Source organism: Neolamprologus brichardi, chromosome 22 (genome assembly GCF_056152115.1).
Source record: "Neolamprologus brichardi isolate AB-2024 chromosome 22, ASM5615211v1, whole genome shotgun sequence".
NCBI lineage: Eukaryota > Metazoa > Chordata > Actinopteri > Cichliformes > Cichlidae > Neolamprologus > Neolamprologus brichardi.
In genome coordinates, this window is record NC_142124.1 from 23,984,965 (window position 1) to 24,003,182 (window position 18,218).

General features: G+C 41.7%; 1 protein-coding gene across 4 annotated transcripts in view; it reads right to left on the reverse strand.

The window, feature by feature from the left end:
* fhod3a (formin homology 2 domain containing 3a) overlaps positions 1-18,218 on the reverse strand; it is a 64,299-nt gene that overhangs the window by 14,205 nt on the left and 31,876 nt on the right. The window contains exons 1-15 of one of the 4 annotated variants that reach the window (XM_087834510.1): positions 14,496-14,689; positions 14,326-14,393; positions 13,452-13,557; positions 12,397-12,491; positions 11,161-11,272; positions 10,952-11,046; positions 10,493-10,636; positions 8,991-9,226; positions 8,802-8,828; positions 7,524-7,640; positions 6,904-7,335; positions 5,902-5,961; positions 5,357-5,491; positions 3,965-4,015; positions 281-504 (exon numbers count right to left, since the gene is read on the reverse strand). In XM_087834510.1, coding sequence (XP_087690636.1) covers positions 281-504; positions 3,965-4,015; positions 5,357-5,491; positions 5,902-5,961; positions 6,904-7,335; positions 7,524-7,640; positions 8,802-8,828; positions 8,991-9,226; positions 10,493-10,636; positions 10,952-11,046; positions 11,161-11,272; positions 12,397-12,491; positions 13,452-13,527 — 1,804 coding nt within the window. In that variant the 5' untranslated portion in view covers positions 13,528-13,557; positions 14,326-14,393; positions 14,496-14,689. Of the gene's footprint in view, positions 1-280; positions 505-3,964; positions 4,016-5,356; positions 5,492-5,901; positions 5,962-6,903; positions 7,336-7,523; positions 7,641-8,801; positions 8,829-8,990; positions 9,227-10,492; positions 10,637-10,951; positions 11,047-11,160; positions 11,273-12,396; positions 12,492-13,451; positions 13,558-14,325; positions 14,394-14,495; positions 14,690-18,218 lie in introns of those variants that run through there. The other 3 variants (XM_087834508.1, XM_087834509.1, XM_087834511.1) reach the window with 3 other exon arrangements.

Here is an 18,218-nt window from a genome sequence, read left to right on the forward strand (position 1 = left end):
TATTGATATAGCGCAAAATCACAACAACAGTTGCCCCAAGGTGCATTATATAGTAAGGTAAAGACTGTAAAATAGTAGGTAGGTATGAACCTAAACATTGCCCTGATATTGTTGTGTGCAGGATTCATACCAGTCTGCGGTAGTAGTAATATTTTAGAATACATATGGGTGCCAACTGGCTACAGTTTTGTAACAAGAGACGATTATATCTCCTAATAATCGATCATCCACGTTCTCATTGACAGATCGATGCATCGAACATGGTTCTCAGCAATCCTACCAGTCTCAGGTGGAGTGCAGGGAACGGCAGTTGGGGTCTCTGCTTCAAACTCAGCCTCTGCGTCCTCCTGTGAGGCGAAGGAAGACGGCGTGCTGCTGCGTGATGATGACGGAGGCCACGCTTCCGAGGGTTCAAAGTTCAGGTCGACGGCAGGTTGATTCCTCGACACCCTGACGCGCTCCCTCTCGTACTCTTCCGCCGCCAGACGTTCCACGTTCTTATACCTGAAAGATGGAGAGGAAGAGAGGAAAAGGATGGATGTAAAAAACAAGAAAAAAACAGAGAGAGCTTTAGACAATGTTCTGTCTGTCTCGGCTCTCACAGCAGCGCCATCCTCAGTGTTAGTCTTTGCCAAATCACCCCAAACTAAACCCCTTGTCACTGCTCTCTGCCAAAGTACCTGAGTTCATTAATAAAATACAAAAAAAAACAAACTCCCACCCGGCCTTTTTTCCCATCTGCAGCTGCCATGCCACTTTACCTCTTCAGAATCTAATCCCACCTCTCTCCTCTACCTCGCCCCATTAATCGTTCACAAAGCGTTCGGTGCGTTCATCACTCATTTCCTGCAGCACAAGGGTTCACTGTCTTGCTCCCCACTAGCCTCTTGTCCTCTCTATGCAAATGATCAGCTTTCAGCAGCAGTTGAAACATGCAGCAACAGGGAGGTTAAAGAAGAGGAGGAGGAGGGGGGGGTGCGAGGAAAAGGACAGGAGAGAAGAATGAGAGAGATGCGGAGAAGTTAATGTTAGTTTGGCTGCTCTAAAGGCTAAACATCAGAAGTGAATCAGAGTAAACCTGTTCAACATGTGCCTCCATCAGCTCTGCTCTCAGGTCCATTTCCACTCCCTCTCTCTCTCCTCTTCCTCCCTTTCTCCTCCTACCAAATGTTGCCATTCAACCAGCAACCCAGAATGGAGATTTATGGGCATTGATTCAACCTTCTCTCTCTCTCTCTCTCTCTCTTTATAACTCCTCCTCTTTCCCACCGAACCACGAATGTGTGGAGCTTCTGTTCAGGGTTCATTAGCATCAGTCCACTTCAGAAGTCTGAAGAAACAAGATACTAGCATGTGTTGGTGTGCATGTGCACGCTGGAGTGAGTGAGCTGAATGTACACGAGGTGCCCGAACCAACAGGCAAACTCATAAAAGCTCCAGCTGTTTATGTCAACAAATCACTTTTAAATAAACTGTATCCATCTTTAACGGGGGGACCTGCTCATTTCCAACTCTGGGCCTTTACTGGAGCGGATTTACACGACTATTAGTTTAAAATAATCCTTATGTTATGCTGGGCCATGTTGAAGCCCCACAGTACATCGTCTGTCTGGAAAAAGCTGTTGTAGCTTTTTTTAACCATTCTTTTCTACTGATTGGCTGCCCCTCACAGCTCAAAGACTTAACAGCAGGTGGGTGGGGCTTTTACTTACACCCAGAGATGTGCACCTGACATGACCATATTAGGGAGATCTGTGCTCCCCAATATAAAGACAATATAAAGACAAAAACCAGAATGTGAGCATTTAGAGCGCCCTTGAAGCCTGAGCTTGTATAGAAAAGCACTTAGCCTAACTCTATAATAACTCACGCACGCATTGTTCTTGTTCCCTATGTTACCTGACTTGTCTGCAGTCATCTATGACTATCACCTGTATTATTTAAACTGTTTCTGTTAAAAAATATATTCTCTAAAAAACGTACACACAAGAGCTTAAAGTGCTCTTTAACAAAGTTTTTTGTTATCAGTGCTATAGCTAATCGTAATGCGATCATGTTTAACTTTTGTATTTTAGCATACCAAACTAATTTTTTCTTTGTTTTGATGATAAAATGTTGCCGATATTTTTATTTCAATTAAAAAAAACAAAACAGTCCAAATATAATATGTGCAAGAAATTTATTTAAAGATGATCTACTCGACTAAGTTGTGCTTTTCAGGTGTCTGTTTATGTTGCATTTTTTTTTATTCTGCCAGTTTTCATCATGTTTTAGAAAAATAGAGACATAATGTTTCTACAGCCAGTTTTGGCAACAGGGAATCGGACCACCAGAGCCTCCACTTCTGACCTCCACACAATCCACAATGCACCGGACCCCTGCAGCCCTTCCTGCATGTGGTTGTGCCCACAGGAAGGTGGGCTCATGTTGGTCTTTCAGGCTGCACCAGGCCTCAGTCACTGGGTGCTCTCCCTCGAGCAACTCACACACCCACCCATCCTTAAACCCTCTAATCAGTATACAGGGTGGGCCATTTATAGCACACCATTGTTTTTCTTGCGACATTACCAATAAGTTTGATGTGTCACATGACCCTCTTCCTGCTGAAAAAACAAAAGTTGTATCCAAGATGGCCGACTTCTAAATGGCCACCATGGTCATCACCCATCTTCAGGAGTTTGCCCCCTCACATATACTAATGTGCCACAAACAGGGCTTTAATATCACCAACCATTCCCATTTTACTACGGTGTATCCATATAAATGGCCCACCCTGTACATTAAGGAAATGCTAGCAAAAGAAAAAAGAATGAAAAAAAAGGAAAAAAATTCAAAAGGATGTTTTTATTTTTATGGTGTTTTTATGAAATAAACATAGTTAAATACAGGCTTATTTGTTTGTCGAGAAGCAGGTGTAATAGTATAATTATTTTAACCATTTCGCTCTATTCGCTCATTTTAATTGCATCAATTTGATGTAAACTGACTCTTTTAGATGAGCTGAGGTATGTTGTTGTTGCTCTGTTGTCTGTTATTAAAGCCATTGGATTTTATGCACGTCCTTTGTGACCAGGTGTTCCAGTGCTGTTTGCCAGCTAAACGCTAAGCTGGGGTATTTTAAAAAAAGGGTCATATTTTTTCTGATAACCATGACACCGAAATACACCGTAAATAAATCAGAGTGAAGTCGTGGATAAATCTCCCACATGTTCACTCAGCAGCTCATCTGCAGCTCTGGCTTCTGTCTGTCTCTGCCTTATTTCTTCTGTTCATAGTTGAATCCAACCTTTACCTTTTTTTTTTTTTTGCTCTGTCTTATTGACTCTGTGTGCTATTGCATTAACTGAGCTTTAAATGGAGGGTGAAACAAGCCTGGGGTAAAAAGAAAAGCAATAGTGCTCAGCACACACTCTCAGAGAGTGGAGAAGATGAAGAAGAACAATAAGAAGGCGCAAATGTCAATGATGACTAGCGTAGAGGATATGGCATTTACCCAGTTGTCATCAGCCCTTATTGATATATATGATCGTGACCTCCTTAACCCTTCTGAGTAAATCTCTTTCTTCCTGTGATTCCCATCTGCACACAAACACAGATTTATTAGCCTCATGAAAATTCTTCTTGTGTCTGTGTGTGTGTGTTTGTGGCCGTGCACGTCCATTCATTGTGAGAGGCTTGACAAATCCAGGAACCTGATTTTCTCACAGCACACAGCCAAAACAATCAGGCCCTTGGCAGAGTGCCGCAGTTAAAATACAGCTTCTTAAAGAAACGACAGGCGGACGGAGCAAAGAAAATCAGCTCAGTACTCCCCCCACCCGTCCAGCCTCTGGCAGGCAATGGGCACCTTTTAACCTGCGAACAATTACGCTATTACCGAGCTTCCCAAACCAGCGGCTCAAACATAATCCCAAATGATTCAGCGGCTCTGTGCTGTTTTGATTTAGTGTACACACACACTCACCTCTCCTCCCGCGCGAGCCGGGCCTCTTCCATTTTATCCACATAGCCGCGGCTGTGAGAGGAACAACAAACTGTTTCAAAAGGTAGCAATCATATCACGCACACTGTGCTCTGTAGATCTGTCTAACAAGTTTAACCCACAGTCCCACACCTTTGTCTTATCTATGATATGATCTATTTTTGTCAGACTGTTGAGTAATTTAGGAAATTAGGTCAACACAAATATATATATATATTAGGGGTGCAACAATACTCGTATCGATATTGAACCGTTCGATACAGTGCTTTCGGTTCGGTACGCATATGTATCGAACAATACAAAATTTTTAATTTATTTGATCAACTTTTCTTCTGACGATGCTGTCTGTGTTGAGCGCTCAGTGGATCTGCATTCGACTACTCCGCCTAGGCTGCACTGTCAGCGCAGATCCACACTGAGCGCAGCGCAAGCTAGCAAGACAGAAGCTAAGCTCGTTGCAACATGGCAAATTGAACCTCCCCCACCCTCATTCAGATCTGGCCTTTGGAACTATTTTGGTTTTCATGTGAAGTATGACCCTGAATGTCATAGATAAAAGTAAAACAGAATGTCGGATGTGCCACGCAATGCTCAATTACATTGGTGGGAACTACTGCGTTAGCGCAGTTTGCTGTTCAAGTGTTGACGCCGTCCAGCCCCACGCACGGGGCGATCTGTGCTCGTTAACGGAGATTTGCCGTGTTGTGGCGTTAACGTCATTTCAGATTAACGCTGACAGCACTAGTGGGAACACAGCGAATATGACTGCACATTTACGCCGACATCATCCTCGTGCAAAGACAAGTGGAAGCAGACAAAAACAACAAGCACGCATGCTACAAACTTTAGCCGAGTCATTTAGACAGCCGTTAGCACATGATTCTCCTTATGGGGACCTGATATGTTTAATATGCTGCTGAGAATATAGCCCAGAAGAAGCGTATAGTATAGCTTTTATTTTGGAAAGAGACATTTCTCTGTAATAAACTCTCTTTTCCAAAGATGAGTGATTTCTCGATCAGATAGATTTATTTTTTTATTACTTTGTTTCAGCAACATTAAATTTAAAAACTGTACTTTTGAGTTAAAATATATATTTATAATTTTAATAAATGACAAATTAAAAAAGCATGAACATTTTTTTGTATCGAAAAAATATCAAACCGTGACACCAAAGTACCGAACCGAACCGTGAATTTTGTGTATCGTTGCACCCCTAATAAATAAATATATATATATATATATATATATATATATATATATATATATAGGTTTTCAGTGTTTGGAAACATAATTACTCATTCTACAAGCTAAAATGGCTTTTATTCATTTATTGTTCTTGCATAAAGCATTTTATGACCAAAGATGCATCACCTGTGCTTGTTCCTCTCCTCTCTTTCTATTTTCTGTAGCCTCTCTTCTCTCTCCACACGGCGGCGCTCTCGCTCAGCTGCCAAAGATTCTTGGTGCTGGCGGTAGGACGAGGACAGAAGGCCTCCCAGAGCAGGTCTGAAGGAGCAGAGACAGAGTGAGGAAAAGGAGGTTTCCTTCATTTATTGATTTTTATTTCTCTTTTCCCTGTCATCCTGATTTCTGCAGCAGAGTTTTAATCTGCTGATCTCTTCTGATAAAACAGCCATAACACAACATACGCCCCTTACATAAGACCAGTTTCTATGTGTTTAGGTTTACCAGAGAGTTTAGTAAATCTGGAACCAACTAGCTTAGATCACATTCACTTTAGTATGTCATCGGCACGAAAACACGGTGGGGCCGCACATGCTCCGTATTTTTTACACATGTGAGTCTGTCCGTGAAAACACACATGACTCTGTTCCTGTGTGTGAACCTGTTTACAGTCTGGCGGTGCGTAGTTTAAGGATGTTTCCACACCTCATGTTATTGCTGTGGCTTCTCACCTTGAGCTGGTAGGTGTACTCGGGGTACTGAGAGAGGAGTAGGACGTCAGGGCTCCGTTCCTGGGGGAGAAAAATAGGGAGAGTGACCTCTCAGGGTTGCACAACACAGCATGGACTAACCGGCGAGTGCAAAACTCGTACCCAGAAATGAATGTGACCCTAATTGCTAACTGCTGTCGTGTTTATTCTATTATGCTGCTGGAAAATTTCAGGCAAGGTGTCTGTCCTCACTAAGAGTCCGCTAAAAAGACCTTTGGCCTTGTCAAGCTATTATGCCGGAGCAGACAAGAGCTTTCTTTTTTAAGCTAATGTTATATTATTTAAGGTTCTGTTGCTGCGTGTGCAATACAAAGCGAAAAAACATCTGATTCTTGTTATCTATAACTTGATGCATGTAATTCAACTTCTGATTGGGAACACTTGATTACTCATGCAGCGTTCTCATGACAAATTTGGTACAGATTAAGTGTGAATCTTTTGGAAATCTAGTTTTAACCACAAAGAGAGAAATCTAACAACTAATCTTTGCCTGACGGTCAAGTTGGACAGGCAGTGGAGAATATAAAGGTAAGGAAATGCAAAGTTTCAGCAAAAAGCAAAGAGAGACTAGTGAGAAAGGGTTAAAGAAAAGCAAACAGTGGTTGTGCTGTTTTAGAAAAGAGGGGAAAGGAAATGCTACTGGGAGGCCAAGTGGGGATTGCACATTAAAAAAAAACTGCAGTGCATCGAGGTCGTGGAGGAACTAAGAAAAGACGCGAAGGAACGAAAAGTGACAACAAGAGTCGAGAAACTCAAGGTGAGAAGCTGTGAGGTGAAAGAACTGAAAAGAAGGGAAGTGATGAATAACAAAAGAGATGCAAAGTGGCTCCAAACTGGTGCTACACACACACACACAAAAAGCCAGAAGCAGAAGTGGAAACTGGCAAAGTAAAAAGCAGGACATCTGAAGAGAAGGAAAGCTTCTTGAATTCATTGGTGACTGTGCTTTGCTGCCCATCTGACCTGGGAGTCGTTGGTTTGGGTGACTCCTCGCTTGGCTTTCCCAGAGCCGGCGGCGACGGCTCCTCGTCGAGATCGTACGAGAAGAGGTGGAAGGGCGACTGGGGCAGGTAGGGCAGGCGGTCGGGGGAGGGGCGCGAGCTGCCACGCAACGGCGGGCTCACCTCCTTGGTAGCTGGCACAGTGACGATAGACTTTTTTCTGGCCAGCAGTGTGGCCAGGAGCGAGGGCTGTCCTGGAGGACTGGGAGCGCAGGACACAGTGGGAGAAAGGGTTGGGGTAGAGGGGGACGAAATGCTGGTGGTGGTAGTTGTTGCTGGGGTCGGTTCACTCCAATTCCTCTGCTCTGTCTCCTTTACAGACTCCTTTCTGGACGTGATGGTGATGGACTGAAGGGTTGTTCTTTGAACAGTGGATGGAAGATGTCTAGCGGGGCTAGGAACAGAGGAATGGATCGAGAGGAATAAATGGGTAAAAGCAGAACTGAGCAGACCGGCAGGCAAATCTACAACAGACATGGGTCACCAGAGCAAACCAGCTGGACAGGCAGGGACTAAAGAGACATTCGAGACCTTTATGAAAGCATTATTTCATTGCTATGTTACCACTACGTCCTAAAATACCTGGAGGTGGTCTCATTAGCCCCCTCCTGCTCATCCGAATCAGACTCAGTCACAGGAGTCTCCTCTTCCTCTTCCTCCTTCTCCTCCTCAATGCTATCCTCCTCACATTCCTCCACTCTATCGAGGTGGAGGGGGGGTGGGGGGGTGGGGGTGGACGAATGAATACATAGACAGGTGGACGATTTGAGGTAAGGATAGGGGAGAGATGAAGTGATACATAAGAAAAGCATGCAAATAGAAATCTCCACAGAAAAAAAGAGTGTTGGAGCAAAGGGATGGAATGGCTGAGGGGTCATGTGTGGAGAAGATGTTTAAGGCTACACTAAAAAGTCACAGTTAAGACACTCAAGGAAAACAAACAAAGACAAGGCAAGACAAGAGAAAACACACAAGAAATGAAAAGGGGAGAGATGGCAGATGAATGTTTCTGATTACACACTTCATGCCTCCAGTTAGGTGGTTTTACATGCGCATGAACACAGAACATGATAACAAGGAAAGAGGGAAAGGAATGCTGAGAGGAGAAACCGGCTGGGGGATCGCTGTCACCAAACTGCTGCGCTGTTTTATAGTGAAACCAGATGAGCCCTGTTGCAGTCAAGTCCGTCCGCGCTGCCAGGTGTTGTTCCACAAGACCACAGCCATGTGTGTGTGACGAATGGGATGGTCAATAAAACTTGGGTTTGTTTTTCTTGTGTGCGTGCATAATACGAAGCAGGATGCGGTCCCGGACGTAAACAGCTTTCACCCACTGATTAGAATCATTCAAAAATAAATCACGGGATAAAAATGTATCTTTTACAGTACCGCTGACTGCGTTTGAACCTGTTTTTCAAGATTTACAGGTATGCTCAGGTGTGCACGATTTAGCTCTTAAACCCCATTATTTGTCTACTAATGTGACAAAAGAAGATTACATTTAATCCTTCATCTATTATTATACTCAAATCTAAAGAGGAGAAGAGGACCAATAGATGAAAGATTTGCCTTTAGTAAACAGTTAAAGTCCCATCCTGATCCCATTTTGTTGTGCTCTTACACACAGCGTTGAGAAAAGCCTGTGCTGGTTTAATACCGTGTTCGCCTGTATTAGAATTCCAAGCAAACCCCGAAGGCGTGCGCAGCTGCTGAAAACAATTATTTTTATTCCAGTGCAGCAGAAGTCTGCAGTGGTGTTTCGGTGCAGCAGGAAAACCCACGCTGTGAGTAGGGAGGACACATGGGTAGCTGTTACAGCGGGTCTGTGAGGAGCAGAGGCTCAGCGACGTTTGGACTTACATGGACTGAAGGTAACCTGACAGTGCTCTGGAGCAGAAAGCAGTAAAACAGTCAGAACTTCTTTGAAGAATGAGAACATATTAAACAACTATCGCTTTTTTGTTTGCTTTGTCACCACACCTTTAGAGTAACCCTGCACCTAGATTTTAAGAAGTGATACGTAACTGTTTTATTTTCCACCACCCTCACCTCTCGCTCACGTCCTCAGATCTGATTCCATTGAAAGGTTGGAAGCCGGCTCTCTGTGGGGACGCGGGGCTGCAGGGCGAGGCGTAACCGGATCGTCCAAGAGAAGCCCTGCGGCTCCGCCTCCTCTCCAGGCCATGTCTTTTGTCCCCGCCCCCAACGCTGGCTCGCCTGCGGTCCCGGCGTACCATTGGTGGAGGCTGGCTGTCATCATCACCATCTTCATGCCGTAGGGTCGTCTGGGGAAAGACATGACAGGTTGTAAAGTGAGTGGTACTTAAAAAAATGTTAGGGTTTAAATGAAGCAAAGTGGTCTGACCAAAATCTAAATCAAAAATTTGTAGATTTTTTGGTAAATGAAAAATGCTGGATCCTTTGGTCTAATGAGTGGAACTTGTTATCAACACACATTTCCAAAGCTAACATGCTGTGAGACTAAATTATGGCTTCTTATAGTTCTTGTTCTTCACTTTCTGTTTCATTTATTTATTTTTAGTTATCACCCGTGCCTCGTTTTTAGTTTTACTCCCCTCCCCTGCTCCCATGTCTAGATTGAGTGCAGCTGAGTCTTGTTACTGTTGTGTTTCCACTTCCCTGATTACCCTCGTGTATAAATAGCCCTGACATTCCCTTTACTCCTTGTCATAGCATCTGTTAACCTTCCATGTATACTACAGCCATCTCTACGAGTGTGTTCTTTGCTACTGAACTTACTCTTTAGAACTTTAGCATAAAACCAAAAATGTTTTTGTATTTGTTTATTCATTCTGCCTCCACGTCTGCATTTAGGTCCACTGTTCAACGCTCTGATTTTCAAACAATAACTGTGAAGGCACCGTTATTGCTGAGGATGTATTTCACTAGCTGGGCCCACGTCCTCATTTTAGGTTTGACAGCGTTTTAGTAGGTAAAAAAACTTGAAGCGAGCTGCGGTTTGGGGAAGGTCTTAAAGGGGACTGGCGATGGCTCCCGGGCCTTGCAGATCCCCATGCACTAAATAGAAATGAAAAAGTTAAAGAATTGAGAAAAAGGAGGGAGGGTGGGGCACGTAAACGAGAATGAACAGCTTGCAGAACTGGGGGAACCTATATAGATTTCAACCGGAAGGAGCGTGTTTGGAGGCGTGGTCCTGCTCCTGAAATTCCGATACATAATCTCCAAAGAAAGTTTTATGAGCAGCATATGCTCCCATCCAGATGACACGTTTTTACACCTTTTTTTTTCACAAGACAATGCCATCCTAAGCCTAAAAGAATGAGCATTAAGAAAAATGCCACTATTTTAAATAGACAAAAACTGGACTTTGATATAAAGTTTTGCACTATTTTCAGCTATTATGTTTGGTTTAAATGACTTACAAACCATAACATTCTGTTTTTATTTTTATATTTTACATGGCACTCTGACCTTTATTTGGGCTATAAATACAGCATTTACAAGCTGAAAAGGAATCAGTAATAACCCTTTTTTAACCGCTTTTAATGTTTTGTTTGAGTGTCTCAGACCTCATATATATTAAGCTGCTCGACCAAGTCAAGATCGGTTCCTTTCCTCCCCAGATGTCTTTGGGAAACGGTCTCCATGCCCTGCTCCTCCAGACCATCCACCATATCATAAAATGAATCCTGGTCGGGCAGTGCTGCAAGAGTCTGCAAAAAGAAAGGAGGCGTCGTCAAGATGTAACCAAGGTTTAAAATGCTTTGCTCATTTAAACACTAATGACTAAAACACTGCTTTGATGCACATAATCATATATTTAAGTTTTTCATTTTAGCCTTTGAAGCTGCAGGACTAAAACTTCGCAATACAGTTTATATCTACATGCAAAATGACAAAACACAAAGTCAGTCAATCAACTGATCACTTACTGGAGAAAACCAAGATGCGTTTTCCATAAAACTGAAAATGTTCTATATCCACACAAGAAAGTACTCAGCAAAGCCATAAACTATAGCTTTGCATACCTTATTGATGAGGGTCATTGCATAGACGAGAAGCTCCGTATCCACTCCATCCTTCTCATGCAAGATCTCCATAGCATTGGACCATGGCTTGCTGCCTAGAAGTCAGTCGATTAAATTCCATTACTTCAAAAATATTATCATGCAGACAAACTACAGTATCTTTCTACTTTAAGCCCTCAGCACATGGTGGCATGTTAAGCTTTTAGTACCTCTCTTCATGTCCACAGAGGTGATGGCTTGGATCAGCAGTGGCGCGTTGGATTCTGAGTACTCCACAAACACCAGCAACAGCTTCAAAGCTGTTTTCACCACCAGACGAAACTAGGGTGGAAATATAAAGAAACTTGCATAAAGTATGGACAACTGTGTTCCTATTGCTCTCTTCATCCACTCTAGACATTTAGAATTCACATGTTTAGCATTAGTGGCAACCAAAACATTCGAGCAGATGCTATTTCATTTTTTGTGTGTGTTGTGCTTGTAATAATCATTCTGCGGGGACATAATCTATTTATACAGTTATACTGTGAACCACTGTTTTAGGGATGCTGGTCTGGGGAAACTTCATAATATAAATTACATTTTACAGGATTTGGTTTAAAATTTAGGCAACGCGACATTTTGGTTAATTTTATTTTAACGGACATCATCAGGCAACTAGGAATTATGGTTTTGGTTTGGGTTAGGAAGGAATTTCATGAACTCGTTAACAAAGACGGCTGCAGATGCTGCAGAACCGTAGTTCAAAAAATCTCAAGGAAGTAAATGCTGATCAACATACTCACTTTAGTACTGCGGCGCAATTTATCCCACCTAAGATAGTCTGATAGTATGCCAATGTCTAGGGCAAGACATGGGCAATGTCTTGTTGGTGAGCAACTCCCTTTACTCACGGTGGGACCATCATCCTGCGGGCCCGTAGTCTGCAGGAGGAGCAACAGGGGTCTAGTGCATTGTTTTGGGGAAATAATTGCAGGCCAAATTCCACTAGAACTGCCCTGGACGAAAGAGTTCATGAGTGCAGGGTGGCTACGCCTACAGCCCTGTGGTTCATCTGCTGTGAACTAGAAGATCACTTCAAGTCGAAGAAGGATCTTTGAATGCTTTTACCCCAGCGTTTGACACGGAAGGCGCCTCCTCTGGAGATTTTATTGCTATATGTTCTCACGCTGGCGACAACAGTGAAACCGGGGGGTGGTAGTGTAGGGAAAACAGTCCCAGCACGAGTGTCTTGGTGCCTAGTGCACAAGGACACCACAAAACCAACAGAAGCCGCCACCCACAGCTGGAAACACACAACACAATCATTAGGGTATGTGTTTGTGTGTGTTTCTTTGGATAAACGCTAAAAATAATGTTCTGCAAACAATGGCTGGTTAACCAACGTCAGGGTGGTGTGTGTGTGTGTTCTCTGAGTTTTTTAGGATGCACGCTTGACTTGATACCTTCGAGCCAACGAGAGTGTAGAGCCACTGGATTGTCTCAGGATGGCCAATGACGCCATTCATCCCGTCCACGTAGAGCATGATCTGCCCGAGAGCTGAGGAAGAAAGGAAAAGTCAGAAAAGTATACGCAAAGATGACTGAGAACTTGTTGTAAAATAAAATAAAGAGGAAATAAATAAAAAAGAACCAAAAGGAATTAAATAACAGCGATAATATCAGTTACAGTGACAGCAGTGATTGTGATTATGCTGAGAAAATCAATCAGTCATGACAACGATGGCACCAACCATGACTAACAGCTCGATAGAAAACCTCTGAGTGACAAACATGACTTAATTTAATTCCATTCCATTGCTCTTTTTGTATTGCCATCTTATAATAATATTCAGCAGAAATAATAATTGGGTTAAAAACTCTGTTTAAAGCACTCGAAATGCAGTTTTTCTGCATTTGTTTCTCATTTTTACAATTTTATTTTTCATGCATATCTTCTAAGTAACATGTCCAAATCAGTCGCGACATGCCGTCATGACCACATGTGCTTAGACTAGCTGAGAAACACAAAGGAAAAGCTGATGCTGAATGCAGGCTATTTCAAGAGAAGTGGAACTCTGAAAAGCCCACATCTCGACAGGGTAAGGTAATTATTGTCTTCACTTGGATGCTTCTGTCCACACGCCGGCAAAGATGTAGAGCCATAAAGACTGAGTGTTTGCTTTAAAACGTCACGGAGCCACAGAGGCACACGACTACAGCACGGTACATTTCTCAGAGGCCAGTCCTTTCACTAAGAACTACGGGCAAATTTTATTTTTATGTGCAGACAATTTCAGGCAATAGAATCATCAGATATCATTTGATCTTGTTTGTTAATTGTTATACAGGATTTAAAAACATGTTAAAATAAATGTCTGGCCCTTGATGTGAGTCCCATTTCACAGTGTCGCCCCAGAGAAAGACAGAATGACCCCCCTGATCCAAGCATGTATTATAATTATATATTATTGTTATTATTCTTAGCATATATCATTATGCAGCATGCAAGAGACCATACCTCTTAATATGTAGTTCTGGTAGTTTTGGTCAGCTTCTGCTCCCACCTTGATGAGACACGTCAGACCTTCAGCCATCACAAACTCATGGACCAGGTCTTTGTCATCCTGAAGGAAAATGAGCACAAATAGAGGAAGCACGGGATAACCAGAACCGAGCTCGTAATTTCGTGGATGCAGTTAATGCATTTTCTTGTGTTGCCACTTGATGTCAGTGATGTGGAGGTTTAAGATTTAAGTTGACACAACACAGATTTTCAAACCCTCCTCTGGGATCAGACCAGCTGGTATACACACTCACACTTGTCAGCAGACATGGTTTTTTACAGTTTTCTGCTTTTTATGTGTCATTTCTTAAAGAAACAAAAACGCCTTCATGTGCCCCGTTAAAGCTCCAAGTTCAGGCATCCTTTGAGGAGAAGGTGGTAGGAAATAAGCATGGAGCTTGCACGGAGGGTTTTTTATTTAGTGTTTAGTTGCAAAAAAGGGCCACTTTTAATAGCTTGAATGCTGCACTTTTTTGAACAATCTGGAAGTTTGCACAGTGCTGCTCTGTTTGCTGAATCGCTGTCTTTTTACATACGGAGTGCTTCTGTTCTGTTTGTGCTGCAGAGCTCTTCTTTTTTTAAAGTAGCTAACTCTTCTCCACTTAAAATAAAAGATTCCCACACAAATTTCAATGCAAACACACACACACACACGCGCACATGCACACACAAAGAAAGAGAGAGAAACGCCACGTTGATGGAGATCCTGTCATCACAGAAGCACACAGTGGCCACAATAACCGACTGTATTCTGCAACAATGTACTCACGGTAATTGCATTGAAAAATGTGTGTGTGTTTGTGTGTGTGTGTGCGAGAGAGTGTGTTACCTGAAAAATTTGCTTTAGAGAGAAGAGTGCTCTTCTCAAGTCACGTCCATTGGAGTTATATAGTCTTTCTGCAGAGGGACAGACAGAAAAAGACACATAGATGGTTATCTGAGGTTAAGTGAACAAACATGGGAACGTATGCACAACCATAACGAATAAAACGTCTCCACCTTAAAGCTCTCGCACTCGTTTTTGCTGCCTTTTATGTTTGCTTGCGCATCTTTCATCTCTCGCCAGTCCTCATACTTCTCATTCCGATGAGTCGATCAATAAAACTTGTTAGCAAAACGAGACTCAGCTGTGCAAAAAAGCTGCGCAGCAGCATCCGAGATGTGAGAGGAGAGGTGCGATTCGATGGAACCAATCACCCCACGCGGCTGTAATCACCTGAGGCAGGCACTTCATCAAACACTTTCACCGTGTCCTCGCTCGCGGAGCAACACGTGCATGATCTCTCTTTTCCCCTCTCTCTGACTCTCTCTCTCTCTCTCACACACACACACACACACACACACACACACACACACACACACACACACACACACACAGTTGCAGTGGTGATTAGGGCTGTATTGGAATGTTAATGAGCTGCTGGCTTGGCTTCATCGCTGAGGTATTCAGGTCACGACACGGAAACCACTCAGAACTAAAGGCTCGTATATCATGATGCTGATATTATTGTTATTTCTATCCATGAACACAAAGACGTTATCGCTGTACTTCTACAACAGGCCTTAAAATGACTGGCAACAGTCTATAATAACCATTGTTTAAGGTCATATGATTACATAACATATTAGTTATTATATGATAGTTGATTAAGAAAAAGTTTTACATCAATAATGGTTAGTTAAGATTACTAACTTTCATCTAGTTATTTCTTAAAAGTGAAATTACTAAACTTTATTAACTATATCATAACCTTCCACATGTTACACTCACAGTTTCTGCCACATCATCAGATGTTTAATCAGATGTGAAATGTTTGTTGAAAAGTGCCCTCTTTCAGTCTTGTGTACCAAAAAATAACACAAATTTGGGTAATTAAAACCTAAGATGAATGACAAAACATGACATGTTACATCTGTGTCATCATTTAACAAAAATTAAGCCAAAATGTGTGGAAAAACTAAGTGCACTCTTACTGTTTCCATAGGAATTAAGAGGGTAAATAGCAGCCAGGTGCTGCTAATCAAATGAACTTGATTAACTGATTATCAGCAAGTGTGAGTACCTCTGTAAAAGCAGTATTTTGGCAGTTTGCTGGTTTGGAGCATTCAGATGTGCGTCAACACAACGCCAAGTAAGGACAACATCAGCAATGATCTTACAGAAACAGTTGCTGCTGCCAATTAATCTGAGAAGGGTCACAAAGTAATTTCCAAACTGTTTGAAGTCTAATAAGAAAAAATATTAAAAAGTGGAAAAACATTCAAGACAGTTGCAGATCTCCCCAGGAGTTAATGTGCCAGGAAAATGCAGTTCTACACCTACGTCTCAGACTCTACAGGCTTCACTTAACATGTTAACATTTTTAAATGTAAAAATTCTTGACAGTACAATTAGAAGAAGACTGAAAAAGTATGGCTTGTTGTTAAAAATTGCCAAGAGGAAGTCTCTTCTCTTTAAAAGAACGTATGTGCACATTTGTAAAGGTGTATCCGAACAAATCGCAAGACTTCTGGAGCAATGTCCTTTGAACAGATGTGAAAATGTTTGGTTATAATGCACAGCACCACGTTTGGAGTAAAAAGAAACGCAGCATATCATCACAAACATACCAGCTATCAAGTACTGTGGTGCAGGGGTGGGGATTTGAGCTTGTTTTTTGCAGCCATAAGACCTGGACACCTCGCAGTTATTGTGAATTCTAACCATCCGTCTAGCACTTAACGTTTGGCTGACACTGGGTCATACAACAAGACAATGAACCCAAGAAGAACAGCAAATCTACAACAGACTGGTTGAACAAGACAAGCTCCAGAAATGATTGTCGTACACAGAACAGCTTTATTAGGAAACAGATGCGTTTTCCTTTAAATTTATAAGGAAAACGCTCAAAAGCGCTCTCCGCCTGTGAGCAAAAACAAAACCAAAAACCCCCCAGCCTTTCCTATTGGTCGAAAAATGTACCATGTCGACCAATCAAAAAATGATATTGCAACATGGCATTTAGATGTTTAGGAAGGGGGGAAGTTTTAGGAGTGACGGCGGTGTTTTGAGATGTGAGAGATTTGCGACGTTTAGCGCAAATCTTGTGTAGTTAGTGTGTAGTGTAGTCACTAGTTTTGTTGTGTGTGTCAGAACAATGAGGCAACTACTGAATGTTACAGGTGTTACAGGAGTGATACATCTCCTGTTGTCAGGCCTGCAGGTATCAGGCTGTTGTTGTCCTTTATCTCATAGTGGACAGAAATTATTTTTTGGAGTGACACAAATGATTTGAGTGGCATCAAATTTGATGCAGAACAGCTGATTGTTCTGTAAATAGTATATAAAAAACGCCTTGGCTGCATTTTTAGGTAAACAGCTGCAAAAAACTTTGTTGTTTGCATAACTCAGTTACTTTTTTGAAGAAGTAACTATATAATTAATTGCCCAACAGTGGCCATTATATACTGTATTTTGCAGACAGAGAGTTACAGGACTCTCTCCCAGACCACAGACTCATACTCATAATACAAGTCAGAGCTTTTTTAAAAAAAAAAAGAAAAAGAAAGTTTTGTTTTCAAAATTGGAGTTCAAGTTCTTTTTACTTCCAATGGTGTTAACATACTACACAGATGAACACATGAACAAGATTTTTTTTTTTTAATTTTAATTTTAAGTATAAGTGGGCTAAAGCAGTTAATTGAAAGTAGTCTAACATAAATGTAAAGGCTGTAATTTGATTATTTTAATAAACCATGTAACTTGGATGGATTTGATGCTGGCGTGACCACAGTGCACACGTGGTTCGCTCAGACACATGAAAAATTAGAGGGAACATTGGGTGGGACATCCAAAAAGCTGTCCATAAATGATGCCTGTAAACTTCAAAGAACTTTCTTTTTCATATAATTTGACATAGCAAAACAACAAAAACATTTGTTTTTACCAAATAAAGGGCCAAAGATGGGCAGTTAAATTCAAAACATGGCACACTTAGTGCTGACTTATACTAAGCTCCAGAAATTAGAATGTTTTAGATAATGTTACCATTTTTTTTTTTACAAAGTTCCAGATGTATCTGAAGTTACAGTAACGTCTTTTTTATTACTTTTGCATTGACTGTATCATCACTGGATTACAGACCTGTAACAATGAATGAAGAAGAGATTAAACTAACATTTACTTTCTGTGAACAATCACACTGTCATTGACAGCCTCTCTTTGGAAGGTCATGCATGATGATGAAATAAGCACCACAGAGGCCGGATGTCAGTGGAAATCTGTTGTAGACTGGACAAAGATAGATGTACCCACATTGACTTCATCCGTTGATTAGTTAAATCTGGTTATGAAGCCTTGAGATGAGTATGTTTGTGCCCTGATAGGCATTAAAAAAGATGTTTTAAGAGCATTTATGTTAACCTCACTTTTCAGACTTGGATTCATCATTTACACTTCTATGGCTGTAGATCCTCACAGAAAAATGTTTGTTTGCACAGGTAAGCAGAGTACCCTCTGTAGTGGAATAACAGTACAGACATATTACAGTCTAATATTCCTTGTGATTCATTAGGGATTTTGGGGGAGGGGGTTCTTCTCAGGACATTATTTGCTGGGATTGAGTTTTCTTGTGTGCTTTATACTGTCTGTATGCTAAAGGGTTGAGAAACAACAAATACTACTGATGAAAACAATAAAGTTAAATATTTGGCAAGACCATGCCATAAAGATGCTTTGCTAAA